Source organism: Saccostrea cucullata, unplaced genomic scaffold (genome assembly GCF_032062105.1).
Source record: "Saccostrea cucullata isolate Sc308-1 unplaced genomic scaffold, CSIRO_AGI_Scuc_v1 ctg5624, whole genome shotgun sequence".
Classification (NCBI taxonomy): Eukaryota; Metazoa; Mollusca; class Bivalvia; order Ostreida; family Ostreidae; genus Saccostrea; species Saccostrea cuccullata.
In genome coordinates, this window is record NW_026939531.1 from 70,148 (window position 1) to 88,162 (window position 18,015).

Consider the following 18,015-nt stretch of genomic DNA (forward strand, 5'->3'; position numbering starts at 1 on the left):
CCATGAGAGCGTCCAGCTCTGCTTCTGCCTCTTCAGCCTCTTGTTGTACTTTAATGAGATTTAAACTAGTTTCTAAATCTTTCTTTTTTCTTGCTGATCTTGAAGCTGCGATTGCCTCGTCTTCTTCTATTTGCGTCTTTTCTTTAATTAATTTTGCTGTAAGTTCTGCATACTTCGCCTTTGTTTTTGATGCTTCGTATCTAGCTTTGACTTTGCTGAGATGTGAAGAACTTGCTGACTCTTCTGTAACACTTGCGGGTTCTTGTTTGACTGAAAAATGATCTGTCTCTTTATTTGACTGTGTAGAATCTGCACTAGATAGTTGTTGTCCGTTTTTCTCTTTAACGTCACTTTGATCAAAATGTTCAAGTTCCTTTATGAACAGTTCTGCCTTGCTCATGACTGATCTGTTAACCATAGCATGCGCTGAAAGCTCGTACTCACTCTCTTTTGTCCTTGTTTCTTGTAAGTAGGCCACAAACTTTTCAGACAAGTCACCATATTTTCCAAGTGTTTGGGTCACCCTATGTTTCACAAACTCTGCATCCTCTTTTAAGGGAAACTCACTAAATGCCAGAATTTGTTCTTCTACACTTTTCCTAAGAACACGTAATTGTTCTGTATATTCACTCACTTTCTTTTCGTACTGTTCTTTTGCTCGCTCGGTGAGGGTACGTGCAGCTCTAAGGTCCATGATTCGATCCATGTGATGAGTACAGATTTTTTACTATAATGTTTGCTTGCTTTTTATTATAGACTCTCGGAAGAGGTAAAAAACTACAATAAACAAAACAAAAACAACACATTACTATGAGATACAAACACAAATTCTACACAAGTTGCTTCAAGACAATGGACAATAATGGCGGGAAAATATTATAGCTGTAGATTGTTTACATTACATTCCGATCGTAAAAATAGCCTAATAAGTGAAATTGCCTACTTTGCAGTTAACAATAAGTAAATAAACATATATCTTTATCATTTATAATACATATAAAACTTACTCTGTAGTGGATCGAGCTTAACTATAAGAAAAATTGCTTGCAGTGTGCTGCACTTGCAGCCATGTGTGTTTACATTACTTTAGATTAACTCGTACATAAAATCATACACAGCGTTAGACAGTTCTTACATAAAATGGTTCCACTACATCAACCTTACCTATACTATAGCAAATGTTAATTTAAAACCTGGTTGGCCCCCCAGTTTTAGTGATGTGTCGAAAATGAAGTATTAGAATTGGTACTGAAAGTAGTTGACACTGAAAAAAGTTAGCCTCTACCCCCCACCTCCCACCCCCAAGAAATAGGATTTTCGACTTTCAACTCACCCCCCTTTTTTTTTTGTTATCAACTTTTTCAGGTAAGTAAAAAAAAAATTTCTCCGGCTGACCACCCCCCCCCCACTTTCAAAAACGATGCTACGCCACTGCTTCAAGCATTACCACTTTATTTTTGAAAATACTTTCCAAAATCCATGGCATCCATAAATAACTACAAAACAACGAATTGGTACGACGGCGTATGCGTGCCATTTTAACAATGTAGAATTTTTTTTTTTAAATCGTTTGAACGATTTAAGAAAACGTTTGTACAATTTAATAAATCGTTTGTATAATTTGTTTGTTAATCGTTTGTACAATTTATTAAATCGTTCATACGATTTATCTTAATAGTTTGTACGTTTTTTATAAATCGTTTGAACAATTAAGGAAACCGTTTTTACGATTTAAGAAAACGTTTGTACTATTTTAAAAAAAAGTTTGTACGATTTAATAAATTGTACAAACGATTTAACAAACAAATTGTACAAACGATTTATTAAATTGTACAAACAATTTACTAAATTGTACAAACAATCTTTAAATCGTACAGACGAATTATTTCATCGTACAAACGACTTATTAAATTGTACAAACGATTTATTAAATTGTACAGACAATTTATTAAATTGTACAAACAATTTGTTAAATCGTACAAACGTTTTTTAAAATCGTTCAAACGATTTTTTTGAAAAAAAAATTCTAAATTGTTAAAATGGCACGAAAACGCCGTCGTGCGTTTCCTATTCGATGTCATTAATATTTAAAACAATCGGTTGCTAGTTGCTTATTTTGTCATTCCTATTCGATAATTTTATCTTTTTTAATCGATGATTATTTGGTTTATATGCAATAAAGTTGTTGTTCGAAAACATACTACCATCATTTCTATTCGAAAAAAATACGATTCCTATTCGATAAACTTCTCATCTTATTACATAATTTTATCTCTATGATCTCCTATATGCGATGTTTTTTTAAATTCTTTTTCAATAATTGCCATGATTGCATTCTGGGAAATATGACAAATTAAACTAGAATTGGTTGTAAAATCAATTAAATAGGAATGTAAAGTTTAACATTATTATCGAATATAATTAAGAAATAAGGTATCATTTTTAAACATCTATCGGGATATAAATACGGGTTGGTCACGAGATTAAATTCCATAAAGCCCGAAGGGCTTTATGATGAATTTAATCTCGTACCAATCCGTATTTATAGCCCGATAAATGTTTTAAAATGATACTTTATTACTTATATTTACATTTGTGACTTATTTATACTTTGTATTTGCCTGATTGTGACTTTTAACGTGTGAAATGCGTTATTTTTCAAACCCAACGGCATGTATGTAATCCACTGAACGCGCGTCGACCCTTTATGGCGTCACAGAGAAATTACGACAAACGTTTATCTATACGCACATCTATGACCTCTTGACCCCGTACCTGTATTTATACAGTTATAGATACGCATTGCTTTCAGTAGTGTTATATTAAGGAAAACATTTGCAAATGTAAATATATCATTTTATCACATAGATTGACAAAACAAAATTTGAAAATAATGGGAATAGGGCAGAAGTTTTCTCTCTTCAAGACTTAGAGACTAGAGATCAGCATAAATTAAGCTGTTGCTATTTGTGTGTTTTGTTTTATACATTGATGGAGTAATTATAGAGGATTTAGTTATTCAGAATACTAATTTATTTAATTGATTATGTCTTGTATCAATTTTTGACAAAGATATCCAATATGTTTTAATATAAGGTCCATTTTCATCCTAATTCAAGACTTAAAGGCATTGATACGTCTCACCAATTACGGAACATTAAAAAATATTAATACAAGTTGTAGTAATTTTTTTTCAGAAACATCAAGTCATACTCTGTATTATCTTTAATTGAGAAATCAATACTATTTCTATTTTACAAAAAATTATCTCCAGGCAGGGAGGGGGGTGTCACTCACTTTAGTGAAATTTTCTAAAAGGACTCCTGCAATATAGTAAACTATATGATCACAAGAAAAAAAACATGAAGTCAATATGCATTTCAGATTCTATAAATAGTAACTCAAGTCTTTATGCTGTTATATACTTAATCATGTGATCAAGTTTGAGCCAATCAGAGAGCTTAGAATTAAAGGTGATATCACCTTTTCGTGCTAAATAGATGCTATCACCTATTTGAATAAGTGGTATCACCTATTCGAAATGGTGATATTACCTATTTTAGTTTCTTACAACAGTCATTAATAAATGCTCCCTATAATATATATTATACTACACTGGAACCAAGAAAATTCGGACTACCCAGTTTTCATGCATTTTCTACGATTTTTTTGTTGTATACATGATATATAAGTGAGATAAATTAATTTTTAAGCAAAAAAAAAACTACGGGAAAAGGTGGTATCACCCAATCGAATAAGTGATATCACCTTTTCGAATTGGTGATATCACAAATTCAAAGCAAATAGGTGATATCATCTATTGGAAGAGGTGATATCACTTATTCAAATAGGGGATATTACTTTTTGCAGTAAATACCAAAACGGGGCCTCATACCTATGAATTAAATCACAGTAGTGAAAACCCAATCATAAATATGTGTTTTTATGCTGTTGAATTTTGAACCGGTTTCATGATCAAAATTCCACGACCCGGCTCAGTTTTCAACGGATTAGGGTCTAAATTCAACACCTTCGGTCTCAGTATTCAACGTTGAAAAATGACCCCAGGGTCAATTTTCAACGCGGGTCAAAATTCAACGTTACACTGTCTCCACACCCCGCAGTGGGATTCGAACCCGCGACGTACGGATTGACTCCTTACTTCTCATAGAATAGGAAAATACTATGACGATGGTTATTTGAGATTAATTTTTATCTGAATAAGTATTTCCTAAAATGTAGCAGTTGATTCTTAAAATGTTGTTAATGCTTATGTCTATTTAAATTAAAAAAAAATTTGTTCAGCATTAAAAGGGAATTGTCGTGGGTCTTTTGCTTATGTATGTAATGTTTTGAAATACTAGTAAGATTGATAAATGTTGTTGTATCCTTATAAATATATAGGTTCTTTTGACTTTAACAATACACTACCCTTCTCAAAAATATGATCAGCTTAATTTCTGACCGTTACTTACACGTACATGTATCATTATATATTTGAGATTAAAACTCATACACCATTAAGCTAAATTAATTAGATAGAACATTAATAAAACTATTCTAAACTTATATCCCACGTTAATACTATAACGATTCTATACAATAACTTATTCATAACAGGATGCCCGCGTCGTAGATATGTCAAAGATTGTACTCCATGTGATACGTGTAAAGCTGAATGCGACGTAACGGGGCGGTGTGATATGCTCGGTTGTAAAGAAGGGTATCATCCACCATTTTGCAAAGGTAACTTTTCATTCATTGTATGAATTAAGAAATAAAACTTATGGGTTATTTTTTTTAATAATTACATAGAGTTGGAGATTGCGCTCTACGATTTGTACTATTTACCTCCCCCCCCCCCTCAAGAAAGATTATTATTATTTTTAATACAAATGTCACATTCGTTATTTTCTTTTCTTTAGTGAATGTCAGTCTAATAAATGAATATTTGCAGTGAACAGTCTCATGAACAAAAATCATCAATAAACACAAAAGAATTTAATTTTTTTTCAGCTCACTAATTGTTTTCCCATGAATTGATTACGTTAACATTTCTTCTCAAAGCAATGTCCTTTCTTCTCGTTCAGCAGTGGGTGACCCAACAAATAAACGCTAAAGTTGTCTTTCCGTGGTTAAAATCTGGCATGTCAGATTTGTTTTGCGGCAAAATGCGTCCATCCGTATTAACCTCTGAAAATGAAAGTGAAAGTAGGAAATTCAAGACTTTTCACGGACATTATAATATATAAAACAATTCTGTTGATCATCTTGAAAAATTATAAGTCATTTGTCAAAGGAAAAAAAAAACTCGTTATCAATACGTATGACGCTCAATTAAGTACATTATAATGCATGTATTAAAGCCATATATGGCGTATGTACAGTGAAAATTATTAGACTAAAATTATAAGAACTTATCATTTGTATGATTACTTTATATAAAGATAGAACTTTTCCGTAAATTACAAAATCTAAGTCAGTTGCATTATAAAGATATCACAATTCAATTTGGATTCTCGGAATTTTTTCCGGCTCGGAAGAAAATACAAAAGATTTAAATAACACATTATAGAGAAGATAAAATTGAATTATTATGTGAAACGAGGTGTTCTCCGTGTTCAGAATTGTATGAAAAGCTTTAATTTAGATGTATTAACTATATTTCTTTACTTAATTTTGTATTTTTCAAAAATATATTTTTTGATCAGTTACGCCATATATAGCTTTAATTATACTCAAGTCTGCAGTTGAAGGATCTTGTAAGGTGAATTTTATAATGCATCACTTATCTATCAAATATTGCTTGTAGGGAAGACTTCTGTTGATTTGTTTACATATAGTCCTATTGTGCATGCACACAATTTAGAATCTCCATTAACATTCCTGCGCTTTTCATATATTGCAACACTAAGTCTAAAGTATCTCAACTTAAACTTCTAGATTGCTGGAGTAATTGTATTTGCATTGAAATATACTGTATTCAATGAGTCACGAAAATCTACTAATAATGGATTTTGCAATAATTTATTATCTAACAGTTGGTTTTGTCTAAAATTTGACACGAGTTAACATAAAGTAGCATGGCATTTTTATGTATCAATTTATTTGATACTACTATATACTGACATATTCCTACCTATTATCATTAATGCAAGACATATTGTCAGTTTATTAGTAATATTTAAGTTTTGACCAGGTGCCTTTTTTAATTAACACACCTTACAGCAAATTTAAGCTGTGTTTGACAGTATTTTATGCAACTTTTGTTCACAAGCTTGCAAATTCTTAACAACTAAACCTCAATAAACAGTTAATCTGACTCATTAGTTATTGCTAAATATGCATAAATGTTCGCTTTACTCTCAGTTGTGTGAGTAGATCAATATCGTTTCCAAATCACAAGTTCAAAATATGGCAACAAATTTCATAGATTCAATCACTCATTGACTAATTGCATGCATCGCAATTGAAGATTTTGTGTTGATTGTTTTCCCCTTCCCCAACATATTTGTTCAGCATACATTACTAGATTTTTTCTTAATAATGGAAAAAAAATGTTTGAACTAAGAAGGGACACATGACATTTACTTAACATAGCGAAGACGGGGAACGTTCCGCTTAACCTACATCATAATCAAGATGCACATCGTCATCTTAGCTTGTACCCTGAAATCGTCAGGACCGTTTTTATAAAATTTATCGAACGTTATAAATCCATATAGCCTTTATGTGTTTAAATACACCTGAAGATACCATCCTTTCTTATTTTCTATTCTTGAAAAATTAAATGTTTTTCTTTCTCTCGACATGGTGACAAAAAACTGCAGTAGTATGTAATTATAAAACAGTGAACTGAAATTTGGAGGTTAAGTGGAGGTTTATTGAACGTTAAAAAAAATCAAAGGTCTACAATTAGCAACCTGTCCATACCCTGCAGTAACAACTTTATCTGACTGAAGGTTACAGTTTCATCTTTTAAATATTTTTGTAGTATGTATTCCTGGGAGATTTGGCAAAGATTGCAAAGAGGTATGTGGTTACTGTGAAAGAAAAGAGCCATGTAATCATATCACTGGATCCTGTCCTGGACTGTGTGGACCCGGATATTATGGAGAAAAATGTCTGACACGTAAGAAAAACATTGCCTTAAAATCCTTTAACAACCCCCCCCCTTCCCCCCCCCCTCAAAAAAGGTTTATAGACTGCTTATTCCAACTGATCATGAGTTTACACCTCTGTGTGGTTCAATTGGTCCTCATTTATTTAACATAATTATGTGCAAGCAAAATAAATTTTGAATTAATGAAAGTTTCTTAATGTACTTAATTTTCTAATTAGAAAAACAATCTTGATCATTTTTTTAAAATCTTAAACTAGTATTTTTCCGTATTACGTTTCAACGAAAAGAGAGAGAGAGAGAGAGAGAGAGAGAGAGATTTATATAGTGTTAGTAAAACAATGTATTGCTAGTTTAATCAAATTCAATAATCAGGGTCTATAGAAAAATATATAATTATGAATTCGATATAACTTTGAAGAAATTCGGTATATAAAACTGCAGTTTGAAACATTTTATTCTAGACTAGCGAAATTATTTTTAAGAATTGATTCTGTACACTTTTAGGGGCAGTATTTCCTTCAACTGTCCTTAACATAAATATGTATTCTTTAGTATTCAAAGAAACATTCAGATATATGAAAGGACACCGTACTTTGGGTGAAAATAGTACTGTTTTTTACAGCATGTCGTGGTGGTTTTTACGGCAAGAACTGTAGTCGTAGCTGTGGACATTGTTTGAACAAAGTAAGCTGAAATCACGTGACAGGTCATTGTCCAGATGAACTATGTGAACCAGGATACGAAAAAAAGAAATGTAATGAGGGTAAATATTGTGATACATGTAGATACTACCTGTGACAATCAAAATAAATTATTAGGAAAAAATGTGTTTTTAATCCATTTTTTTCAGAATGTGATGACGGGTATTTTGGCAATAACTGTAAAGAAGAATGTGGTCACTGTGCAGGTGAAATGCCGTGCAATAAAACTGACGGTACTTGTCCAGGAGAATGTGCAGATGGATGGATAACACCCCGCTGCAATGAAAGTAAATGAAATTTGGAAGTTCACTGACAGAGGTCTACAATTAGCAACCTGTCCATACCCTGCAGTAATAAATTTATCTGATTGAATGTTACAGTTTCATCTTTCAAATATTTTTGCAGTATGTAGTCCTGGAAGATATGGCAAAGATTGCAAAGAGGTATGTGGTTACTGTGAAAGAAATGAGCCATGTAATCATATCACTGGATCCTGTCCTGGATTGTGTGAACCCGGATATTATGGAGAAAAATGTCTCACACGTAAGAAAAACATTGCCTTAAAATCCTTTAACACCCCCACCACCACCACCACCTTCGAAAAAGGTTTATAGACTGCTTATTCCAACTGATCCTGGTACAAGTCATATAAATTTAATACCTGTTGATTTTGAATGTGATTTGACATTTTTGGTACTTTTTAGCGCGTATTTGGGATAGAACAATAATCTTTTAAAATAATCTATTTTTAGCATTTAACACTGTTTTTGCACGTGCTTTCGGACAAAGGTCACCCCTTAACTTTCTTTTTGTAGAATCTTCTGCTTATCCATTTTTTTTTTAAAATCTATTCGACTATTTCTCTCTGATCAACTTTACTTTTGGATGTTTAAATATTTGAATTCTTGAATCGTGCTAGCGTAAACTATACGTAATGCCCAAGAGGTGATTCGAAATTTCTTGACTTAATTGCAAAAGAGTCAGTTTGATTATTTGCTAGGTAATTTCAATACGAGGTACATTGTGTATAACTCTTTGAATTTGTTTCTACATTTTGAAATGAAGAGCAATTTCTTTTTACATTATTTGCATTTCTTAGGTGTATTCAGGAATTCAGTAGAAAGAAATGCGCTGTTCTGCTTATTAATAATATCATTATGCATGTATTCTGCATAAGTAGTGTTTTTGTCAATAAACTGCTAAAAAGGTCATTTCTAAATAATTTTGATAAATTATTAACTTTCAATTTGTATATATATGTATATATATATAAAAAAAACAGTGAAGGTCTATTGTACTTATGATTTTAAAAAAATCAGATGATAAAAAGAGTAATACGTAAAATTTGACAAAATAATGAAACAGTAAAGATACTGAAACAATGGGAACTGTTCTATATGCCCTGGAATCAATTGGACTTCCATATATATTCTGCATAATAAGCGTTTTTGTCTTTAAAATGTTAAAAAATGTCATTTCCTTATAAAAAAAAAATCCATGTTTTCATTCATGGAAACCGCTATGAAATCATTTGTCTGAAAACTATCAACTTCTTAGATCTAAAAGCAAGTTTTTGATCCCAGATATGTCTTTTGTAGCATGTACGTTTGGAAGGTATGGCGAAGGCTGTAAGGGAATATGTGGTCACTGTGAAAGCAATAAAACTTGTAATTATGTCAATGGATCCTGTTCCGGGCTATGTGAACCTGGATATCATGGGGAGAACTGCCTAACAAGTAAGATATTAATAAATCAAGAATACTAAGATACGTAATTCAGCTAGGTGACTCTTCTTTTTCTAATTACTTATACGTATTTTAGCAAAAATGAATAAAAGTTAATGAATACTCATGATAAACGGGGTCATTTATAAGTACAAAGACATGTCTTTCTTCATTTATAACCGTTTCGAATTAAATCGTCATGATTTGAAAAAAAAAATCTGATTTGTATAGTTTCAGTTTTCATTTAAATTCAGAACCAACTTTTTAAGCTAAATATAGTTATCAAAATAGTTAAATTTAATACTTTTTGGTAAGGGTATAAAATAAATTCTTTGAATTTTAAATATGATTTTTATTGTAACTTAAATATTTATTTTACGCTCTATGTAATCTATAGAAGCCCATTTACGACCTCTAAAATATTTTTGAAATTCGATAAAACGAATTGTCGAATTTGTTCAAACGAATTTAATTAAGTTTAGCAATTTCTTTGAATTCCTTATTAGGATTTTAATATGCTATAGCAAAATTGTTGAATTCATTATAACAATTTCTTTAATTTATTATTATGAATTAAATCCATTTTAATAAATTCTGAAGTCTGTTATAACAAATAAATTCGTTAAAGCAAATTTCAAATGTCTGTTATAACGAATAAAATTAGTTTAATCAAATTCAATTATCAGGGTCTATAGAAAATTATATAATTATGAATTCGATATTACGATTCATTTTAGCGAATTTAATTCATTATAACAAATAATAGTATTCGTTTGAACGAATTCAATTCGCTATAACAAGTTTTAGACTCCGTTTAAACGAGTTAAATTCGTATTTAAAAAAAATTGAATTCGTTCTAACGAAATTGTTAGACATTAAATTATTAAATTCGTTATAACAAATTTGACAGTTTTTTTTATATCGAATTCAAAAATATTTTCCGATAGGTCCTAAATAAGCTTCCGAAGTTATGTTATTGTATTACATATAAAGATGTACAGATCAAAAGTTTCCTTATGCTCCTTTTATTTTTATTAGAATGCAAGGATGGCTGGTTTGGCAAAGAATGTAAAGAACGTTGTGGTTACTGTAGAGGTAACAAACCATGCCATCACGTGACCGAATCTTGTTCTGGATTATGTGAAGCTGGATTCCATGGGGAGAATTGTGAAAACGGTGTATCGTATCAAATTCTTGCTGGCGTGAGGGAATTGCTTAATTTAATGACGGAGCTAATTTCACACCGAAGACGAAAAAGTGACCTGAAAGAAAAAGGCACATCTCCAACTGATTTTAAATAAGGGACAGACACGCTCTTTGTCGTAACAAAACTTTTATTGTCAGATTTTATTACAATTATCTGTTTTTATCTGTCCGTGCAAAGGACGTTTTAACCCCTCTCACATGTTTGGGTATCCAGCATTGATATTTTGCATGTATAGAGTATCACTTGCAGGGCTTGCTCTGGTATTCCATTTTTTAAAGAAAGTTATGGTTCAGCGTTTCTGAGCTAAGGTATTTCATAATTTCATGTTAGTTATTTGCAGTGTAAAATATAATTCATTTTTCCTAAAACATCCAGTAGCCGCATTTCTCATCATGTTAGCATGTTTTGTTTTTTTTTCATTTAATACGATATCTATGTTTAGTAACATGTATCTGAATATTTCAAAAACTCTTATCCAAGACATGTTCATAATGATCTGATAATAAAGTATATTTGTTTGAAACCACTAGAGCTTGTAAGTAAAACCTGTGTGTATATGTTAAAGCAAGTTCCAGCCATACGTCAAAGTTGGTGGACAGCAGTGAGGATACCCAGTGTATATCGCCCTTGGAGTGTAGTATGTACGTCACCCTTGAAACCTATAGTCCTTGAATTACACGAATACTGCAGATTTGAAGATTATAATGTCCATATGTCTGAAATTGAAAATGAAGCAAACCATCTTAATAGATTTACAAATTGGCACAAAAAGAAGACTTTTGAAAATATATAAATATAAAAAATAGGCTTAAAGTACGTAACTTAAACAAAATTGTGATTAAATGTGACCATGTTTCTATATTAATTGTTCCTCTTACGTTTATACAGGATCAGTTATGAGAAAGCTGCATCTCATGTTTCAGTTTCGAAGCAGTAAAAGACTGTAAATTACATAAAATATAAACAAGATGTGCCGGGCGGCAACAAAGTTCCAAAAACTATTTTTATAGCATATTGGTCACAGTCAAGATTACAAGGTCATTGACCTTGGTGCTATTTGAAAGAACGTAAGTAGTGGAGTATGTACATCAAACACGAAGTCTCTATCTCTCATGATTCAAAAGTTATTGTAGCAAAGGTTAAAGTTGACATCAGACAGACAAACAGATAAACAGACAAACAGACAGGACAAAAACAAAATACGCCTCGGATATATCGATCCAGGCGCATGAAAATTACATTCGCAATGACTGATTTAAAATGTTTGACTCAGTTAAGTTTCATTTATGTCCAAATTGAGTGTCTTTACGTTTTACTTTTGACAGCAATCATTTAAAAAGCAATAAGCAATAAACAAAAATGTAATAATAAGTCAGCAATAAATCGACAAATCCTTATAAAATTACATATACAAGCATTACATACAGTAACTAGATACATGTAGTATTAATCTCAGAAAATGATCTTCAAATGAACAGAACAAAAGTTAAAGTGTACATTGTTGATTCGGAGAAATTACAAGATTCTCGTGTAAAATTTTGGCCCTCTTTTGTGGCCGAATTACAATATACTAAGGCACCAACATTTGTATAAACTTACATCTGCACTGCCTTGGGATATAAACTATTTTTCTTAATGATTTCCTATTTTGGCGAAACCCTAGCCCTTGGTCATGATATGTGTAAATTTGAATCTGCCATGTGTCAAGAATATTTCCTACAGTTTTATCTATAATGTATATTTATGTTCTCCAGTGTAATTTAACTAATTTTACAAGTTCACTGAAGCTAGTTTTTTGCACACACTTCTAAATTTATGTAGACCATATCACATCCATATTAAAGTAACGCAAACACAAAGTTTGATGGATGAATTTGTCATTTATTATACATGTATAAATGACGACAGATAATGAAAAGATACATCAGATAAAGGGGAGATCACTCTTGAAAAAATGTGAAAATTTGTACAAAACATTAGTTGATCTCCCCAGTGTAACATAGTACATGTAGAAAATCCAAATAAACAATCCAGAATGTAAAAAATAACAATCAGCAAAAAAGGTGGCAGACAAAAACTGCCTTGACAGATAAACAACTGCCAAAATAAAATCATATTAAAATATATAAACAAATATGATTTTAAAACATTTTTATCCATTAACCCTTTACATTGCATATTAATTTAGCAGTATGGCATAAAGGTGGAATAATGATCGGGGTGGATGGTGGGCAACACTTGGAAAACCCTTCTTACTGCGATCGAATCAAAACAAGAAGTGACGTAGAATCTACATTTAGTGTCTCTTCTGATTGGTCGGTAAAATTACCCCCTATCGATCGCTCTAATATTGACACAAAATTGAAACACGGATAAAAACGGATTGATTAACCAGCTCAAAGTACAAACTCAAAACTTCATTACATTAGTACATAAAAATCATTACATGAGTACATAAATGCTATTATTTACAATAATGCAGTTTTATGTTCTCCAGTGTAATTTAACTAATTTTACAAGTTCACTGAAGCTAGTTTTTTGCACACACTTCTAAATTTATGTAGACCATATCACATCCATATTAAAGTAACGCATACACAAAGTTTGATGGATGAATTTGTCATTTATTATACATGTATAAATGACGACAGATAATGAAAAGATACATCAGATAAAGGGGAGATCACTCTTGAAAAAATGTGTAAATTTGTACAAAACATTAGTTGATCTCCCCAGTGTAACATAGTACATGTAGAAAATCCAAATAAACAATCCAGAATGTAAAAAATAACAATCAGCAAAAAAGGTGGCAGACAAAAACTGCCAAAGTCTTTACAAGCATGCAATGTTTGTACACACTGCCACCCAAAGTGAACTTGTATTACGAGGACATACATTATAACCAGTTTTCCTATTACATGTATAATTAGAAATCAACTTAAAATCACCTAGTAGTAATAATTTTGCACATTCAAATCTGACTATTGCATGATGTACTTGATCAACTCAGAGGTAGGCAAATTTTTTTTCTTGGTAACAATTGCAACACCAAGGTTACATATATTTGATAATGACCGATATTAACATGTATGTTAGAATGTAAGTTAAAGGAGTCTGGCTCAAAACATGTCTACAAAATGCAATTAAAAAGACAATTTTTGGTGTCGCAATACCCATACTTTAAACCTTAGCTATCACCTATTAAACATAAATGGATAACCACATATGTGTACGATACATGATATTCTCCAAACATCAGCAGACAACTTCTGGCCTAAAGTTGAACTTTACCCAATATACAATTCGTGATAATTTTCAGCAGACAACTTCTGGCCTGGAAGTTGACTTCATAAAACCCACAGTTCTTGATAGACCTCAGCAGACACCTTCTGGCCTGAAGGTTTAACTTCACAAAAACTACACTTTATGATAGATTGCAGTCGACAATATGATTTTCAGCAGACACCTTCTGGCCTGAAGAGTCAACTCAACGAATTTCTAAAAAAGTAAATCCCACAATGCCTATAAGCAATTGACTTGTCAGTTACAAATGAAAGCTTTCTAATCTTATTCTTTTTAATTGCATCCGAATTCCATCTCCCTATTTTTTGAATAGATTTTTTCTGAAAATCCCAATTTTGCATTATCATTTGCTGCATCAATTCGAAAGCTATGCCTTTCCTATAGTTTTTGATTCAGACCAATGACAGATACTGCTTAATTTAGATGTTTATTTACAAATGAATGAGACACTGGTTGACCACAATGAATTGACCACCTAAATTCTTTTAATAAGAACAGATTATGATGGATCTGCAAGATTTTTTATTTTGTGTATAAACCCTATTGCACATGTGTGGGATGAAATGCTACTAGTTGAGTATTTGTTGGCAAATAAATGAGTAATGAAATTGCATAAAACTGTTGGTGAAATAGGTATTAGTCAACTGAAACCGCTGACCAGACTTAAAAATCTTCCAGCTTCATTGAAATTAAGATGCTCTTTTGCTATTTGATAAAGATGCATTCAAATTGCTTTAAGCCACTGGTGTTTACATTATCAAGAGATGATGTGGTATTGATGCTTGTTTTTAGAAAAGGTGAAATGTTCCCCAAGACTGAAGCCAAATCTACTGACCCAGAGGCATCTGTGAAAAGTGTGAGGTATTGCAAAGATAATCATCGGTAGGAAAGAAGTATATATTTCCCATTGTAATACTCAATGAAATAATACCAAGTGTCAAGAGCTGTCCTTGCTTCAGTCAAAAGTGAGTTTATTGTAAAGAAATAGGTTTTTGGTACTCTCAAGTTAAACTTGATTGATCGCATTAGGAATGCCCTTCCAGGAACTACTTACGTATACAGCACATGCAAGACTAAGCAGACAAATAAAAGACTGCATACTTTCTTCATAAACCTAGTATCATTCAAATTTATGTTTACTTTAAGTAATTCAGCCCCAGGCAATCAGTTTTCCAAAGCAACAGAGCTATTTTGATAGCATACTTGCAAATGTACTATGTAGTTGAAGGAAATGTGTTTTTATCATCTTTAATTTGGACACGTACAAACACATTGTTATACCAATGCAATATATTCTTGAAATGGTTGTACCAATAAAAAGAAATTATCTACCAGGTAATATGTGAGATATTCCTCCTGCTAAATAATTTAATGATCTCATCAATTAAACATAGTGCCCTCAGAGTCCTAGAACACCTGAATTTATGGAAACATTTCTGGGATAAGCCAAAGTAATAGATTATCCTAAATTTCCTGGATCTGATTTTGGAACAACATCTTATGTTATGGGGATGACCCGAAAATCAATTTCATTAAAAGGTTTCTGATTGAAAAAAGGGGCCACCTATCCTACCAAGTGAAGAACTGTGTTTCACGTGTTTTTGTATTACCTAACCATGTAATTTACACATTTTCTTAACCAGTGAAAGATACTATAATTGATGAGAGGCGTCAGTTGGAAATTTCTCTAAGTAGATACAAATGAAAACTTAAAAGGCATTTGTCTATTGTTTACATTAAAGAGGGATACTTAAGAATTCTACTGTTCAATAATTGTAACTGAAGTCACTGTCCAAGTGAAGGAATTATTTTCATGATTTGGCCAGAAACTTCTTCACCCATATTTACCCAATCCCTTTTATTTTTGACTGAAATTGATGCTCCTAAGGGATGCCATCAGATAAAGAAATGAGATTGTCCATTTTTTGATATGTTCCTCTGAACATGTACCTTCCAATACACTGGTCACCAATTTCTCCACTGAGGCATCTTGACTTCCTGACACAGTGTCCAACCCTTATTGTCCTGTTTGATGACCTTTCAGTATTTTGAGTAGCTATCGGGGTTGTCTGGATAGTGCTCCGAGTAGATGGAGGGGATGCCTGAATAGTGCTCTGTGTAGGAGGGGTTGCCTAGGGAGTGCTCGGAGATGAAGTTGGCTTACTAGTTCTGCTAGGAATGGTCAACCTGACTCCTTGCTGCTCGTTGTTGACTGATTTTGTTGTTTTCGTACCTCAGCAGCGAGTCTTTCATAATCAATGTTTTTCACCAGTTTTCGACTTTTTTCGTGTGGATTCCTTCCTTTCCATGTATCTTTTGACACCATACACCTGCTTCTCTTTGACATATTTCCTGCAAAAAATCTAAAATGTGTCAGAACATAGCAATTGCCAAGTGTTCAAATAAACTTTCTTAGTTGCAGCAGTTTTAAAAAATTGTCAGAAATAAGTATCAAATATAACAAGCCAAATAAAATGCTTGAATATGTATTGAATGAACTGCTGATATATGATTCAAATTTTTATCAACCTGTATTGATTTGATATGTATGACTAACAATGCACCATATATTGCAACTTACAATGCATACCTCATTTGATCATTTTGTATACACTATATATGTATGCCTAACAATACACATGCTAGTGTGACCTATAATGCATGCCAAAGATGAAAATTGCATATTAGGCATATGTGTACGTCGACGTAAAAGAAAAGTCTGACTGACAATACACATTAAACAGAATACAATGCACATATATATCATGTATGACATACAATGCACACTGAAGTGAGACTTATAATGCATACCCAGATAAGCCTCAACAATGCATACCTTGCATAATATATACATTGAAGTAAAAAGATAATATATGACAGACTATGCACACTAAGGTGACTCACAATGCATATATCATATGTATGACTAATAATGCACACTAAAGTGTGGCTTACAATGCATACCCAGTTATGTTTCAACAATGCATACATGAATTATGCAAATATATATGTTGAAGTAAAGAGATATGACTGACAATGCATACTAAGGTGACTTACAATGCATATATATCGCATGTATTTCTAAGAATGCTAACTAAAGTGTTACTCATAATGCATACCCGGTAATGTTTCAACAATGCATAATATGCATAATTATATATGTTAAAGTAAAGAGATATGACTAACAATGCACACTAAGGTGACTCCGAATGCATATATCACTTAAAAAACATTGTCGAAAAGCTCTGTTCTTGTCTTTGTTTTACCTCAATCAACAATCAATTGTTATAACCAAATAAGACTTTTCTTGGTATGAATTATCTAATTAATTGCATCAAGAACTAATAGGGGTAAGCATAAACTAATATTTGAAGATATCCAACATGCTAAACAAACCGAATTTGATTACATATTTTGTAAGTTTTTCTTTGGGAAAACTTCCACTACATTTTGAGAAAAAAGACATTATCATATATTTTCAATTAGGACAGGGGTTGAATTTCGACCCCAAATAAGCCCTACAAAAACAAAATCACTCATATGTATGTCTAACAATGCACGCTAAAGTGCAACTTATAATGCATACCAATGGTTTTGTTTCAATAGTGCATAAATTTATATTTTTGAATTATGCATTAAATAAAAGACTATATAACTTATACATTCAAGTGACTCACAATGCATATCGCTTTGTATGACTGACAATGCGTACTAAAGTGTGACTTATAATGCATACATTTAAACTCATATGACTTACAATGCACACAATAGTGTGGCTTAAAATGCATACCTTATAAACTTGTATGACTAACAATGCACACAATAGTGTGACTTATAATGCATACCATATAAACTCGTATGACTAACAATGCACACTTAAGTGTGACTTATAATGCATACCTTGTAAACTTGTATGACTAACAATGCACACAATAGTGTGACTTATAATGCATACCA

The 18,015-nt window shown here is 31.9% G+C and overlaps 1 protein-coding gene and 1 long non-coding RNA gene across 3 annotated transcripts in view; one reads left to right on the forward strand and one right to left on the reverse strand.

The window, feature by feature from the left end:
- Positions 1 to 11,215, forward strand: part of LOC134253143 (protein draper-like) — a 42,499-nt gene extending 31,284 nt beyond the window's left edge. For both annotated transcript variants that reach the window (XM_062735653.1, XM_062735654.1), the window contains 4 exons: positions 4,621 to 4,746; positions 8,230 to 8,367; positions 9,423 to 9,560; positions 10,587 to 11,215. In XM_062735653.1, coding sequence (XP_062591637.1) covers positions 4,621 to 4,746; positions 8,230 to 8,367; positions 9,423 to 9,560; positions 10,587 to 10,849 — 665 coding nt within the window. In that variant the 3' untranslated portion in view covers positions 10,850 to 11,215. The remainder of the gene's footprint in view (positions 1 to 4,620; positions 4,747 to 8,229; positions 8,368 to 9,422; positions 9,561 to 10,586) is intronic.
- A 1,400-nt stretch (positions 11,216 to 12,615) lies between these two features.
- Positions 12,616 to 17,385, reverse strand: LOC134253145 (uncharacterized). The gene is made up of 3 exons (XR_009989076.1): positions 16,009 to 17,385; positions 14,142 to 14,253; positions 12,616 to 14,081 (listed from the first exon to the last, which is right to left on the reverse strand). It is a non-coding gene; the product is annotated as an uncharacterized LOC134253145 (long non-coding RNA).
- Between the last annotated feature and the right edge of the window lie 630 nt (positions 17,386 to 18,015).